Source organism: Bison bison, unplaced genomic scaffold, assembly GCF_000754665.1.
Source record: "Bison bison bison isolate TAMUID 2011002044 unplaced genomic scaffold, Bison_UMD1.0 scf7180017864233, whole genome shotgun sequence".
Lineage (NCBI taxonomy): Eukaryota > Metazoa > Chordata > Mammalia > Artiodactyla > Bovidae > Bison > Bison bison.
The window spans coordinates 350,959-366,571 of record NW_011494805.1 but is presented as its reverse complement, the minus strand read 5'-3'; the positions used below and the strand labels follow the sequence as shown (position 1 = coordinate 366,571).

The 15,613-nt window shown below is 49.2% G+C and overlaps 1 protein-coding gene across 2 annotated transcripts in view; it reads right to left on the bottom strand.

Annotated features, from left to right (window-relative positions):
• The window catches only part of SNTB1 (syntrophin, beta 1 (dystrophin-associated protein A1, 59kDa, basic component 1)), a 253,717-nt gene that overhangs the window by 20,112 nt on the left and 217,992 nt on the right, over positions 1–15,613 (bottom strand). For both annotated transcript variants that reach the window (XM_010846184.1, XM_010846183.1), the window contains exon 5: positions 10,316–10,455. In XM_010846184.1, the coding sequence (XP_010844486.1) occupies positions 10,316–10,455 (140 nt within the window). The remainder of the gene's footprint in view (positions 1–10,315; positions 10,456–15,613) is intronic.

The window sequence follows — 15,613 nt, the reverse complement described above, 5'->3', positions numbered from 1 at the left end:
CCTAGACAGTTCAAAAGCAGAGACATTACTTTGCCAACAAAGGTCCGTCTAGTCAAGGCTATGGTTTTTCCTGTGGTCATGTATGGATGTGAGGGTTGGACCGTGAAGAAGGCTGAGCACCGAAGAATTGATGCTTTTGAACTGTGGTGTTGGAGAAGACTCTTGAGAGTCCCTTGGACTGCAAGGAGATCCAACCAGTCCATTCTGAAGGAGATCAGTCCTGGGTGTTCATTGGAAGGACTGATGTTGAAGCTGAAACTCCAATACTTTGACCACCTGATGCGAAGAGCTGACTCATTAGAAAGACCCTGATGCTGGGAAGGACTGAGGGCCGGAGGAGAAGGGGACGACAGAGGATGAGATGGCTGGATGGCATCACTGACTCAATGGACATGAGTTTGGGTAAACTCTGGGAGTTGGTGATGGACAGGGAGGCCTGGTGTGTTGCGATTCATGGGGTCGCAGAGAGTCGGACATGACTGAGTGACTGAACTGAACTGAGATATTATGACTTGTCTCCCACTCTCTGTCCCTCAACCATACCAAAGAATAGTTATGGCTCAATCCAAAGAACTTGGATTTGCATCCACTAAATGCTAATTTACAGATTAATTCATCCTGAAAAAAAATGATCTTGAAAGGTACCTGGGATCGAATGTTGTATGTGATTCGCCTAACATCCACTTCCTGTTTCTGCTTCCAAATCCATCTTTAGCAACTAGTGCTTTCACTGGTGGCTCACGGATAAAGAATCTACCTGGTGACACAGGAGATGCAGGTTCAATCCCTGGGTTGGGAAGATCCCCTGGGGGAGGAAATGGCAACCCACTCCAGTATTCTTGCTTGGAAAATTGCACGGACAGAGGAGTCTGGTGGGCTACAACCCACGGGGTTGCAGAGTCGGACACGCCTGAGCACGCACGCACTACCATCAAAGGAAAGGGGGTCCAACCCGGCTGTCTCCTTATAAGACAAAAAGGAAGGATGCAATGGTTTAAAATCATGTCCTATGCCCAAAGTGCTGATACCAGGAGGCTCACAGAGGTTGTGTGATAAGCCCCCTTTCGAGTCAAATTCTCTGTCTGAGATTTTGGGAGCTTGGCAGTAGAAGTAGCCGTCCCTGTGGGGGCCAGCCACAGGCGTCTCTAACAACTGAGGTGTGATGTGAAGCTGCATATTGTTTCTTGATCCTCAGATGGGCCCCTTTTGTCTGACTAGTTTCAAGAAAAACACAGAAAACCCTACCTCACAAGGGATGCTTATGCACTAGTTTAATTCTGGATAAGGCGTTAGAGAATGTAGCATAAAATGATTCATTAAAAACATTATTATTAATATCCTTAATTAAAACCAAAACAGTTGCAGCACACAGATTCAGGCAAATTAGTAAAATTACAGATTAGGTAACTGGGTTGCTAAGCAATATTACACCCTCATTTTCCTTAATTGCTGTAATTAGTATCTCCATGCATAAGCCACAGTGCAAGCCACAGAACAATAAAGAAAAGGGAAAAAAAAGGAGGAGGAAGGAAGAGCAACTGGTCAGACCCCTTCAGTGGTTCTGGGGCTCCTCTTGAATTCTTTGTTATAACACCTGGCCACCCTTACTTGGGGCCCGACAGTCAACAGTCTCCAGGGAAGACAGGAAGGGGCAGAATCCCAAACAAGCCCCAAACCATCAGACAGGAAGGGCTGCCCAAGAATGAGCCTGCTGTCCCTTGGCCAGGAGTCACTGAACTCCTGTCTCACTGCACCTTCTAAACTTCTTCCATCTGAATATGGTGGTAAAGGAATCAGGCCAGGTCCCAGCTCTCAGAAAGGGACATCATTAGGGATACTGAGTGTAAGCCAAGGCCCGTTAAACAAAGGGGAGTGAGCCCGAAGCAGACTGGAGCCCAGTTCCGACCGAGGCTCATCCAGGTCCACTTTTAGAGCCACGGGAGCGTCTGCCACGCATTCCCCGTGGCAGCACTCAGGACCAGCTTTGTGCTGTGAAGTTAAGGGCTTCGGGTCCCTATTTCCATCCCACACTTCCTTGTCCCTACAAACAAACCCACAACTCTTCCTTAGCCCCGCCCTCACAGCTCAGCGACTTTGGTTTAAGACACTACAAGTCCTTGGTAAACGCAGTATCACGTGTAGGGTCAAACAGACCCAATTCCTTTTCAGCCATTCATGCATTAATGCCAATTACTTTCTCCAGTAGTAACAACTGCTGGCGTTTATCCATCACTTATTACATCTGTTACATGCTGAATGCTTACACTCACTTAAGAGCGATTGAGAAGTCCATCTTATCAATAACTGGAAGAGCAGAAGTTACTATTACTGCTTCCTGTAGATGAGGAGACTTGGATCTGGAGAAACTGATATTAATACTTTGCCCCATTACAAGCAGAAGTCTCAGAATCTGACTCCTGGTTTGATCCCAAAGTCCATGAATCTCCTCGCTCAGCTAATCCCCCGACACATCTGAAGGGCTCCTGCCCGGGCTCGAGTGAGGGCAGGGGTGGCACCAGACACGCGGAGACACACGCGGCGGACGGAGTGAGGGCCAACCCCACACTTCTCGGTCTGACACAACATGGGTTCGCGGGCACGCGGCTCCTTCTGTGCGGCCCAAGAGGAAGCCCGTGGAACATGCCCGCGCCCTCCAAGAGGAAGGGGCCTCCCAGGCTTCGAGTGAAAACCACAGGCTGATTACAATTTAAAGTTTGACAGATGCAATTGGCCAGCCTTTCCCAGTGGAAAGCATTCCTAAAACGTCTGCGCCCGCCTGAGGTGGCAGCTACTTTTAGCACTTAGAAACAGTTAGCTCCTAAGGCACGAGATTCCCGGACACGTTGAGTACCAACGCTGCGCGTCTCTGGCTCCCGAGTGACGTCCGAGGGGAGCAGAGCGAGTTCGCTGGTTGGTTTCCTTCTGCTCCTCTAAAGGGACAGGTTGGGAAACTGGGCTGGGAGTAGCGGCATTCTTTTTACAAGCTCTGTGCCTCTGAACTTTTCCCCAACGCCTGGGACGGGGTGGGCAGAATTTTGGGGTTATACTTCTAGAATTCCAGAAATACTGCGACCTGAATCCTGGTTCTCTGTAGACCGATCTCACTTGCCAACGATGACGACAGTGGCAAAAGACCTTGCGCGTCACTCTGTATGCGCAAGGATACCTTCCTTTTTTTAATGTTCGGCAACATCAAATAGGCTTTGGCTAAGCAAAAAAAAAAAAGCTTTCCCAAGCCTCATAAAAAGCCGGGGGATGAGAGTAGCTGCCATGAGCAGCACCATCAGGGCACAGAGACACCACGGAATGCTGTCAGTGGAAGAACTGACTGCCTGGAAACTTCTCTGTGGCAGCTGACACCAAGACCACTGGAGCATTTGTAGAGCCTCTGCCTTGAAACACAATCACACTTTCATCTTCCAGAAAAATATAAATTTGATATGCCTGGAACCCGCACCCCCCCACCCCAAAAAAAAGAACCACAAACAAATCAGCAAGTCAACTATGAAATGTGTGAGCTGAGGAACGATTTTAGAAGAAATCTGTTTCCTACTGGCTACAGTCCCAGACAGTTCTTCTGCAAGAGAAAAGACCCTCTGGCCTTCTGACTGACGCTTTCCAGGACTGCCAAGATGAAGGCTCGAGGACCCTCCTTGCCAGCCTTGCTGCGTGCAGCACATTGAATTCGGCCGTGCTGGAGTCAGTGCAATGGGCTGAGTTCTGCCCCAGCTGTCAGTTCATACAGCCAGGCTCCAGTCTACAGTGTGATTGTATTTAGAGACAGAACCAAGGGCATTAAGGTTAAGTGAGGTCACAAGGGTGGGGCCCTGCTCTGATGGGATTAGTGTCCTTGTAAGAAGAGACCCCATAGAGCTCAAGTTTTCTCTCCTCAGGGACACAAGGAAGTCGTGTGGCCATGCACAGCAAGATGACGGCATCTGCAAACCCAGAGAGCTCTCGGGACTTGCCTGGGGGCCTAGTGATTAGGCCTCTGCGCTCTGATCCCTAGCCAGGAAACTAAGATCCTGATGCAACACACATATACACACAAAATACAGCATTTCTCACCAGAAACAAACCATGCTGCTAGCCTGATCTTAGACCCCCAGCTGCCAGAACTGTGAGAACTGATTACCGATCTATGGTATTTCGTTGTGGCCATGGTCAGGCACTATGCTGACCAAGTCTGTACCTGAGTCAGTGCTGTGTAGCAGCGATCTGTTGCTGGGTACCGTGCAGTCATTCGGAGGAAGCTGAGGGAGAGGGCGAAGGACCAGTGGAAAGTGCTATAAGACGGAAGAGCCCGGAAGCCACATGCACATTCCGGGACCTGCTGATGACTCTGTGGGCACCTGGATCCAGGACAGCCTTCGAACTAACTCATCAGTGGTCACCACTGCCTGAAGCAAAATGGTGCTTCTGAAGAACACAGAGGACAAAGGCCTCGTCCTGGTTATGGCGTTTCCTTCCCACCAGGAACCCTGGGAGCCAGTAGAGTCTTCTGAACCAGGGGCTCTCATCTGCCCACATCAGAAGCACCTGGAGGGCTTGTGCCCTCACAGGTGGGCTGGGCCCCAGTCCCGGAGTTCCTGATTTAATTCCTCTGAAGTGGGATGGAGCATTTGCAATGTGCCCCAAGTTCCCTGGCGGTGCTCACATTCCGGTTGGCAATGACACTTTGAGAGCCCCTGGTCCAAGTCCTGGGCGTAAACTCCAGGTCTTAGAGAGTCCCCAGCTCTGTGCTCACTCTGCTGTAGGATCTGAACAGCTCTCTATTCATGACTAAGTTGTCAGGAGCACTAAGGAAAGATTTATATGATCCACTCAGCAAATTCGAAGAGCCATCTGATCTTCAGGGAATAGGAAATACGCTCCTGGGAGGCTGCAGAGAATGGTGCAGTTGTTATTCAGTCACTCCATCATGTCTGACTCTTTGCGACCCCATGGACTGCAGCACACCAGGCCTCCCTGTCCTTCACTATCTCTTGGAGATTACTCAAACTCATGTCCATCGAGTCGGTGATGCCATCCAACCATCTCACCCTCTGTCGCCCCCTTCTCCTCCCACCTTCAATCTTTCCCAGCATCAGGGTCTTTTCCAGTGAGTCAGCTCTTCGAATCATATGGCCAAAGTATTGGAGTTTCAGCTTCCATATCAGTCCTTCCAATGAACACGCAGGACTGATTTCCTTTAGGATTGACTGGTTGGATCTCTAGTCTCCTGCATTGCAGGCATATTCTTAACCATCTGAGCCACCATTCTGGCTTTACTGAATGGTGGTTAAGGAGGTGCATTCAGGGCTTCCCTGGTGGTCTAGTGGTGAAGAGTTTGCCTGCCAATGCAGGGCGTATGGTTTCGATTCCTGGTCTGGGAAGATTCCACACGTCACAGGGCAACTAAGCCATGTGCCCAACTACTGAGGCCTGAGCGCCTAGAGCCTGTGTCCACGAGAGAAGCCTTCACACTGCGATGGGAGAGTAGCTCCCGCGTACTGCACGTAGCAACGGAGACCTAGAGCAGCTGAAACTACATAAATCTTTAAAAAACAGAAAGTGGATTCAGAATCGGAATTCCGGGCCTGTCTCTCACCAGCTGTACAGCTGTGGGCAAGTCACATAACATCCTAGTTCCTCACTTTACTTCTCTGTGACACAGGAAGAAAACCTAAAGCTCGTGGGGCTGCGAGGGTTAAACGTGGTACCTGCGCACTACATCTGAAGCTTGTTAAGCACAGACTCCTGACTCCTAACCTGGGCCTGCTGAGCCAGGATCTCCAGGGCAGGGTGCTTGGGGCCAGAATCGTTAATGGACAGCCAGGTGATTAAGTTGAGCAAGTTTTGCAAAGTCAGGTAGAATCCATGTAAAGCTGTTGGCTTTGTCTATGCTCCTTCCACAAAGGTCAGCCACGGGTTTATTAGCAGCTGGGTCTAGCTATTTGCGGATGGTATATAATGGACTTCCTGATAAAGTTACCCAGGATGATTAATTAGCAGACACCCTAACCTATAATAAAACTTTAGACGATGTGGCTCTGCATCTACAAATAAAAGTTGAGTGAACTACACATTTAAGATTCGTGTATAGCACTGTTTATAAATAATACCTTAAGAGAAGGTCTTCAAAAGAAATTTTAAAAAGACACGACTCCCCTTCTTTGGAAAAATAATGCTACTAGACAGGCTATGTGCCTGAATGCTTATATACCAAGCGCACAGAGCCACAGGTCCGTGCATGGAACACACGAGAAGTGAGTGAAAGAGTCACTCGATGAATTTCAACATGAGGTTGGGGAGCAGCCCTCCTTCCCAGAGGAAGTGCTGGGGTGCCTTCTGTGGTGGGAGGATCGGGGTTTCCCTGGGTGTCTGCCACGCCTGGCCTCTCATCTCAGGTGAAACGGAGCGGGGCCCTGTGGTCCTTGCCCCAACCCACGTCCCCTGCCTGCCTCTTGTGTGTGGAAAACTCCATTCAAAGGAGAGGTTTAATCAGAGAAGTGTGAAATGAGGAAATAACGGAAAACAGTCCATGAGACTAAATACTAACAACGCAGTCATGAGGCATGGTCAAGGGCCTTCAGTTCTTTCTCGAGGGCTGCAGATAATATTCTAAGATATATCCTGTGAGCAGTCTTATCGATTCTAGACCACCAGGTGGGAGAAGTTAGCTACACGATGACCAGACGTTACCCAGGACACGAGCTGCCACAGGTCTGAGAACTGGCCTCAGAGAAATGAGAACAAATGGCCCCAGAACTGAAGATGAACTGTCCCTGAAACCACCAAGACGAGGCCTGTCAGACCACTGAGGGCCAATCTGAAGAGCGGCCAGAGCTGCGGGCACTGTTTCTGCAGGCCCCCCGCCCAGTCTGTCTGTGAGAGCGCTCACCGCTTGTCAGGGGAGGACTGGGCCTTTGCACAGACGTCCACTCCCGCCCCCACCGCCGGCATCTGACATAAAGCAAACTTTCGACCAACCTGGCCTGTTTATTGGGTTTTGAGCACAAGCAGCTGGACCCATCACACACCCTCCAGTAACAGGAGAACCGGCCTGCCGCGCAGGGAGACTGTCAACCTTCAGGGCGGGGATGCTGCTCCCAGCCTGGAGCTGCGTCTCTGCTGTGATCACACGGGGAGATGCCGGGGTCGTTTTCCTCACTGTTTCCCAAAAGTCTTTTTCTAGACACACACACAGGGTCCAGGAGGGAAGTTAGCCAGGACCGACGCAGGCAAAGCATGGGAGCTGATGAGCAAGTGAAAGGTCAGTTAAAAGCCATTTCCCTAAAGTGCATCCCCCCGCTGGGCTGGGCAGAGGGCAGCTTTCGACCAAGTGCGTGAACAGATGGGACTGGGAAGGAGCGAGGTGCAGTGACCCCGGGCTAAGCCCCGTCCTGGGAGAGAAAGCGAGGATGGAAGTCCAGCTCCTCCGTTTCCAGGATTGCAGGCGGCGCTGAAGGAAGGAGAGGCTCCCAGTGCAGCCTCCACATCTTAGCTGCCTCCTGGGCTTCCAGAGGAGGTCAGGGCACAATTACGGGCTCATGGGGCTGATTCAGACACATCAAGATGAGCTCTTCTGCCGTTCAGCGGTCAGTAATCTGGGAGAGGGTGGCAAGATGGGAAGTCAAGCATCCCCAGCACGTCTCCTTTATATTTAGATGGCAGACCCTGATTTTTTTCCTTCTTTTTAAAGCCTTTATTGAACTTGTTACAACATTGCTCCCATTTTATGCTTTGGTTTTTTGGCCGCGAGGCAGGTGGGGCTTAGCTTCCCAACCAGGATCCAATCCGCACCCCCTACCATCAGCAGCGGAAGGTGAGGTCTTAACCACTGGGCCCCCAGGGAAGCCCCTGGATGCCGGTCTTTTCAAATGTTGCATCGTCTGTTCTAAGTGAGCGCAGTTTGCACCGAGTGGGAATCCCATCTTCTGTCTCCACATTGGGCGCAGCTCGTGGTTTGAGGCGATTGGTGTGATTTGCTCATAATGAGACCTGACACGGCACGGCTGGCGAGTCTACGACAGGTGCTTCCGGTGCCACTGACAGCTACCCAGCTACCAACCGCTGTGTCTGTGCGCCCGCCCCCCTTCAGGGGGCTTTGCTTTTGTATGAGTTCATATGCTGAGGCTGAAACTCCAATACTTTGGCCACCTGATGCGAAGACCTGACTCATGGGAAAAGACCCTGATGCTGGGAAAGACTGAGGGCAGGAGGAGAAGGGGACGACAGAGGGTGAGATGGTTGGACAGCATCACTGATGCAATGGACGTGAGTTTGAGCAAGCTCTGGGTGTTGGTGATGGACAGGGAGGCCTGGTGTGCTGCAGTCCATGGGGTCACAAAGAGCCCCAGGAGCCCAGCTTGTGCCGACAGCCTGCAGAGCCTGGAGGATGAACCCCCCCGGTGGCTTGAGCTGCTGGCAGGCTGCTTGGGACAAATTCCGAGGGAGTCATGTATGCTCTAGGGCACTGCTGTCCAACAGAACGTGCTGTGACGGTGGAGCTGCTCTAGATCCACGCTGTGCAAAACGGCAGACACCGGCCCCAACTGCTGAATCCTCGAGATGTGGCCAGTGCGATCCAGGAACTGAATATTTAAAATCCTGAATCAATAAGTACACGCACACAGGAATGAAACAGCAGCCTCCACTAGTCAGAATGCTCAGAAACTGAGAGACAAAAGCTATGTGTTAAGGTAAGTTTTATTTTCAAGTTGCCTGAAAAGTACCTAGAAACTTTACGTTCTTTAAACTTTTGTTCCTGAAAACTGTTTCAAGAGGTCCAAGAGTCCAATATATCTTAGTAACTCGAAGACAGTGACTGTGGTCTAATCTTTCTTTGATTTCATCACAGGGATGTCTCAGAACCTGAACACCAGTGCCCATGGATGAAGAACATGGATATTAACTGTGGAAAGTGACAGGGATTGGGCTGAATTTGAACGAAGCCCAAGGAACAGCCCAAATCTTTGCAGGAGCATCGTAGGATATTTGTATTCTGATTATTGAGGTTTTATTGAAACACAAACAGTATTTTAATAGTTACCCTGCCAAGATTTTTGAGGCTTAAGAGACTAAAAAATTAAACTACTGTTTTACTTCATTTTATTTACTTGATGAATGTCTAAGTGATCTAGGCCTGGTTCCCAGCCCCTGAAGGCTTCCTCTACTTACCTCTGAGGCCAACAGTGGGTACTTTCAGGATACCCTTCCTGTTCCACATCGCCAACCATGAGGTAAGTAGGAGGGAGCTCAGGGAGCTTCAGCCCTGCTCATGGGTACTCTCAGGGTACCCTGGCTGTTCCCCGTCACCAACCACGAGGAAAGTAGGAGAGCGTTCGGGGAGCTTCAGCTCGGCTCACTATGGTCGCTTTGATTTTTGTGGCACTTCTGCTCTGCTACTGGGGCTCGTTCTCTTCTTGCACCTGAGCTTTGACTATAACCCGTTTGGCATCTCAATCCATTCAGATAGGAGAAGCCATCTCGACTGTCTCTCTCACCCAGAACAGATGCCCCCAAACCTCAGTTCACTGCGCTGTCGGTTGGACAAACTCCTTTCAGAGCCCGCCCCACATTGTTCAGTAATTCATTCTACGGACGTTTAAGGGCCCCAAGTTGCCAGCAGCTATGCCAGCAGGGGCCACAAACATCATGGACACAAAGCTTCTAGGTAGGGAAAGAGACACAGCGGGAGTGATGCAAACTAAACCATTATCAGAAAGCATACACAGAGAGCCGGCGGCAGGAGCCAGGTCTGAAAGCAGGGGTCTGTTCTGAGGTGCTCCGGTGCTCAGGATACGGGACTTTAGAGAAGGCACTGAAGCACATGCTGCGTTAGGATCAAAAGTCTCAACACTGAGCAGCAGACAGACCCCCGCAGCCCCACCTCCAGGGCAAGCGCCCCGCAACTGCAGGAGGACTTGCTGCGGGGTCTCCTGCTGACCGAGCTTCAAAAAGCACAGTGGGACATCCCCACGTGACATTCTTTGTGCCACCAAGGGAAGACCCTTACTTGATTCCACCTGAACTCAAGAGTAGGCACACGTGTGCAGCTCATCTCCAGGTGGACGGGATGGAGGCCCAGGAAGGCCGCTAGGCCGGGCACATGTCACTGCCTCTCCATTAGGAGGAAAGGGCTTTGTGCTGCCCTGTGTATGGTCAGAAATGATAATTAATCTAAGTGGCTAAAAATGTGTGCCTACATTCTGGAGGAACTCTCAGCTCCTGCTGCAAGAGGAAGCAGTAATATCACATGTTGAAATAATTATCATTGATTAAAAGATTCAAACAGCAAACTCCTCACACCCAGACACAAGACCATGGCTACCTGGTGGCAAGAAGTGGGTACGTGTGAACTGGGCTGAACCAGGCTTCCTTTCTCCGTGGCATGCTGTCGTAAATAAGAAGGTCCTTCTCCGTCAGTACAACCAGGGCTGGCCTCCACCGCTTCTCGCTGTCCCCGGGCACCTGAAACAGAAGGCAGAGAACCATCAAGCAACAGCCTGAGACGAGAGAAAAGGAGAAGCTGGCAGCTCCCCGTAAGAAGGCCCCACAGAACAAGTATCTTTTGGTTCAGGCCGAGTCCCCAGGTGGCTCAGTGAATCCGCCGCCAATGCAGGACGCACAGGAGATGCCGGTCCATCCCTGGGTCGGAAGATCCCCTGGAGGAGGAAATGGCAACCTGCTCCAGTATTCTCGCCAGGAGAATCCCAGGGACAGAGGAGCCTGGCGGCCCCAGTCCATGGGATTGCAAACAGCTGGACACGATGCACGCATGGAAAATCAAAGTGAGGGTAGACCATTCACGGTTGCAGGATGCTGGGTCCTTGAAAATATGGTTTCTCAAGGGCCCTGGTTTACAGTCAGGGCTGCCAAGAAGTAGCCGGCAGCCAGTGCCTGCCGCTGACTCTCACCTGCCAGTCAGCACAGACACCTCTACTCATGGCAGGGCGACATGTGTGGGGGAAGAAGCACTCCCAAGTGGCCCTCTGATAGAGTTTACTGCTTTTATTATGAAACGGTAGGTCTGAAAACTTCTGAATCAATATCCAGAGACTCTTAAAATGCAGCAAACGTCTGTCTGCGCCGGCGTGAGGCATCACAGCTCTTCCAAAAGCCATTCGCTGTTTGATTCTTTCTGTGATTCAGGCACCATCTTGAAATTCTCTTGGTCTGTTCAATGTTTATTTCCATTCATGGCAAATACTTCTGTAACTCAAGGGCTGAGATGACCTGGCAGGGATCCAAGACGATTCAAACATTGGCTGGATGTTTGGACCAGATGACCTTTAAGGCTCCTTTCAATCCTAAGGCTGAGCCTGTGGAGCTCAGCTCTTATTTCATGGGTCATCCCTCCTCTGCCCAGTGTTGATTTGACCAAACTCCCTAAGTGTTCTTCCATCTATGAAAATGCCTTCCTTCCCATTGGAACTCTGGGAGTAAATCTCTCTGATCAGTTTGGAAAAGCTCGATACTCCAGCCTTGCTACTCAAAGCACGGATCATGTTCTAGCAGCGTCGGCATCACCTGGACACTTGCGAGGAATTCAGAATCTCGGCCCATCCAAGACCTATTGAATCAGCCTCTGCATTTTCACCAGGTCTTCAGGGGTTCATATGCTCATTAAAGATAAGAAACACTGCTCTACATGAGGTTAAGGTTGCCTTTGACTCTGGCAACTAATCCAGTGAGGATCCAACTCTCTCATAATGAACCACTCTCCCACATCGACTCAGAATGAAAGGAAACAGTGAACTAAGTAAACAAACTAATCAGGAAGCTAAATAAATGATAAAGTTAATTTCTCCCTCCCTGTTCTTATCATTACCTTTTCTTAAGTGCCTCAGTGAGATCTGTGTTGAGTGGAAGCAAGTGTGTGCGGCTTTAGAAATGACTGATCAAAAAAGACGATGGCAGGATGATACAATGGCTGTAGCTTGCAGGCTGCCTGAATCTGAGACCCTGCTCCCTTATTCATTGCCTGTGTGACTTGGGGCAAGTTGTTATTCTCTGTGCTTCTGTTTCCTCCCTGATAATGATAACATCAATATACAACAGTATATTCTGGAACTAGAAGCCCTGGACATAAATCAGCTCCACCCTGTGCTGCGAGATCCCACGAGATCATGTGATATTGAGCAAGTCAGCTAATCTCTTTGTATCTCCGTTTCTGTATCTTTGAAATGGGGAAATAATAGGACCTATAGAGGGTTGGTGTGAAGATTGAGTTAAAATGTCTAAAATGTAGAATAAACACCATTTAGAGCTTGTTTATGGATATGAGATCAAACCAGTCCATCCTGAAGGAAATCAGTCCTGAATATTCATTGGAAAGACTCATGCTAAAGCTGAAACTCCAGCACTTTGGCCACATGATACGAAGAACTGACTCATTGGAAAAGACCCTGATGCTGGGAAAGATTGGGGGCAGGAGGAGAAGGGGACGACAGAGGATGAGATGGCTGGATGGCATCACCGACTCAGTGAACATGAGTGATTAAACTTCAGGGGGTTGGTGATGGACAGGGAGGCCTGGCGTGCTGCAGTCCATGGGGTCGCAAAGAGTCGGACATGCCTGAGCGACCGAACGACAACAACAGGAAGAGCCTGTTCAGTAGCATGGCCCTCATGAGACTGCGTGCAGATCAAATGGGACAGTGCACGTTACGTCCCGCACACGGTACCTGGCAGATGGTGAAACTCAGGGTGAGAAAACTGTGGAAGACTCACTGATGTTTAAACTTCTCAGAAAAAGGTATTCTTTGGAAACGGCAACAATGTGACAAACGACTGACTTTCCTTGGGAAAATGCTAAGGCAAGCCAAGAACACCTTCCGTGCTGACAATTTCAATTCCTCCTCCTCCAGGAAGAATTCATTGCACAATGATCACTTTGCTTGTTTAATGCCCTTCTTCCAACAATTCCAAATAAGAGTTTCCTTTTTAGAATGAAGAAATGCCCTGTAAAGTTATTAATACTAGAATATGAATGACTGCCTGGCTTATTTTCTCCTTTCTGCACTTTATGCATACAAAAAATTGAGCTCTAGCTTATTGCTTTTTCCAGAAGAACAACAGCATCTTCAAGAGATCAAAGTGAGTTGATAGAAAAAGGAAAGTACCAGACTGTACAAGGTGAATAAGCTATGGTCTCAGGGCATAAAGTGTTCAGGGGTTGGAATAAGTTTTTTCCAGCCTCTACATTAACCATGAAATTAAAACATACTTGCTCCTTGGAAGAAAAGCTATGACAAGCCAAACGGCACATTAAGAAGCAGAGACATCACTTGCCCATAGAGGTTCATATAGTCAAAGCCATGGTTTTTCCACTAGCCATGTACAGATGTGAGAGTTGGACTATAAAGAAAGCTGAGCACTGCAGAATTGACGCTTTTGAACTGTGGTGTTGAAGAAGACTCTTGAGAGTCCCTTAGACTGCAAGGAGATCCGACCAGTCAGTCCTAAAGGCAATCAGTCCTGAATATTCATTGGAAGGACTGATGTTGAAACTGAAGCTCCAATACTTTGGCCACCTGATGCAAAGAGCCGACTTGTTGGAAAAGACCCTGATGTTGGGAAAGACTGAAGGCAGGAGGAGAAGGGGGTGACAGAGGATGAAATATTTGGATGGCATCACTGACTCAATGGACATGAGTTTGAGCAAACTCTGGGAGACAGTGAAGGACAGGGAAGCCTGGCATGCTGCAGTCCACGGGGTCGCAAAGAGTCAGACACAACTGAGCGACTGAACAACAACATTAAACTTAGTAAATTGCTTTTCCAGCTCATTACACAGGACTGGAGAAGCTATAGACAATCTTCCCAAAGTGCCTGTCTTACCTAGTCAGATCTGATCCATTGGCTTTGTCTGGAACCAGTCTCAATGCGAACACAACTAAGCATCCTTATTCAAAAACAATATGAAGTTTGCAAAATAACCCTCAACAGTAAATACCCTCAGCAACATGCAGGTCCTTCTAATGGTGGATCATAAACAGCCCATGTGTCAAGTGGTGTATACAGGTATGAACAATTCCAAAGCCCTAGCCACAGTCTGTGGCTTACTAAAAACCTCTGCTGATAGGTTAACTCTGCTACTAGAAGACTCAGAGAGGGCGACCCCACTAACTCTGTGTGCAGAAGGTTCAGATTGATACTACGTGGCTGCTCAAAGGCAACAGAAGGCTGCCCATGAGGACCATTGGCTTTACAAGGAGAGAAAATTCATGTTGATGAGCAGATTTTTAAAACCATATTTTGGGTCACATGAGCTCATACTGTAAAGTCTTTCAAAGACACCTTTATTCAGGTTTGAATATTTAGGCTGTTGTTTGGTGCTAACTTCTATTACAAATCCAAATTTCCTGGCATCCAAAGATTCTCCGATGTTAATGCAACAGTTCCGGGGTTGTGTCTGCATTTTACTGAAATGCGACTCCTGGAACCGGAGAAGGCAATGGCACCCCACTCCAGTACTCTTGCCTGGAAAATCCCATGGATGGAGGAGCCTGGTAGGCTGTAGTCCTTGGTGTCGATAAGAGTCGGGGACGACTGAGGGACTTCACTTTCACTTTTCACTTTCAGGCATTGGAGAAGGAAATGGCAACCCACTGTAGTATTCTTGCCTGGAGAATCCCAGGGACAGAGGAGCCTAGTGGGCTGCCGTCTATGGGGTCGCACAGAGTCGGACACAACTGAAATGACTTAGCAGCCGACTCCTGGAACAGATGTGGCAACTTCCACTGCGACCCCGGCTTCCCGCCACTAGATCTGCATCGAGCAGAGTCTCAAGAACTGATCGTGTTTCTAATGAAGATGGTGAAAGGAAAGAAACAGGGAAACAGACCTGCAATTCGGAAATTATTCTGACACACAAGTGAGCTAAACCCCATAAAGAGTCATCCCACAGTCACCTCTGCAGAGCAGGAGAGACAAGGTTTACAAAATGGCAAGAAGGGTCTAAGAGCAGAAAGAAGTCATTGCTAAGCTTTGAGGGAACAGGGACTTTCCTGGTGGTCCCGTGGTTAAGAATCTGCTTTGCAATGCAGGGGACGTGGGTTCGATCCCCAGCGGGGGTACTAAGACCCCACGAGCCGTGGTGCAACTAGAGCCCATGCAACCAGCCTGCAGAGCTGCCATGCTGACCGCTGGGTCTGAGCACTTGAGGGCCTGCGAGCCACACACACTGCACCTGCGCAGCACAGCTAAGGAGTCCATGCGTTGCAGAGGATCCTGGGTGCAGAGACTAAGACCCGATGCAGCCAAATAAACATTATAAAAAACTAAGAAAATGAGGGAACACACAGATATAAAAGTATGAAGTAAGCATGCTGCACACCTGAAACTTTACACAATGTTCTGCGTCAATTACGTCTCAATTTTAAAAGAGATATTGAAGGCGGTAGTCATTGACTCCTCAACTTGAGACAGGACTCATAAGTCATCTAGCCATAAAACAAAATGTGGAACAATCGAAAGAGAGTGTGTACAGGGTTGCAGCCTGGTTGGGAATCCCAGATTTTATGCCTTTATCTTCTGACAGCTCACACTTCTGAGCAGGGTTCCTAACAAACACTGAAATACAGTTTGAAAGCTGCTGACCTCATTCCCTCTACTTGGAATCTGA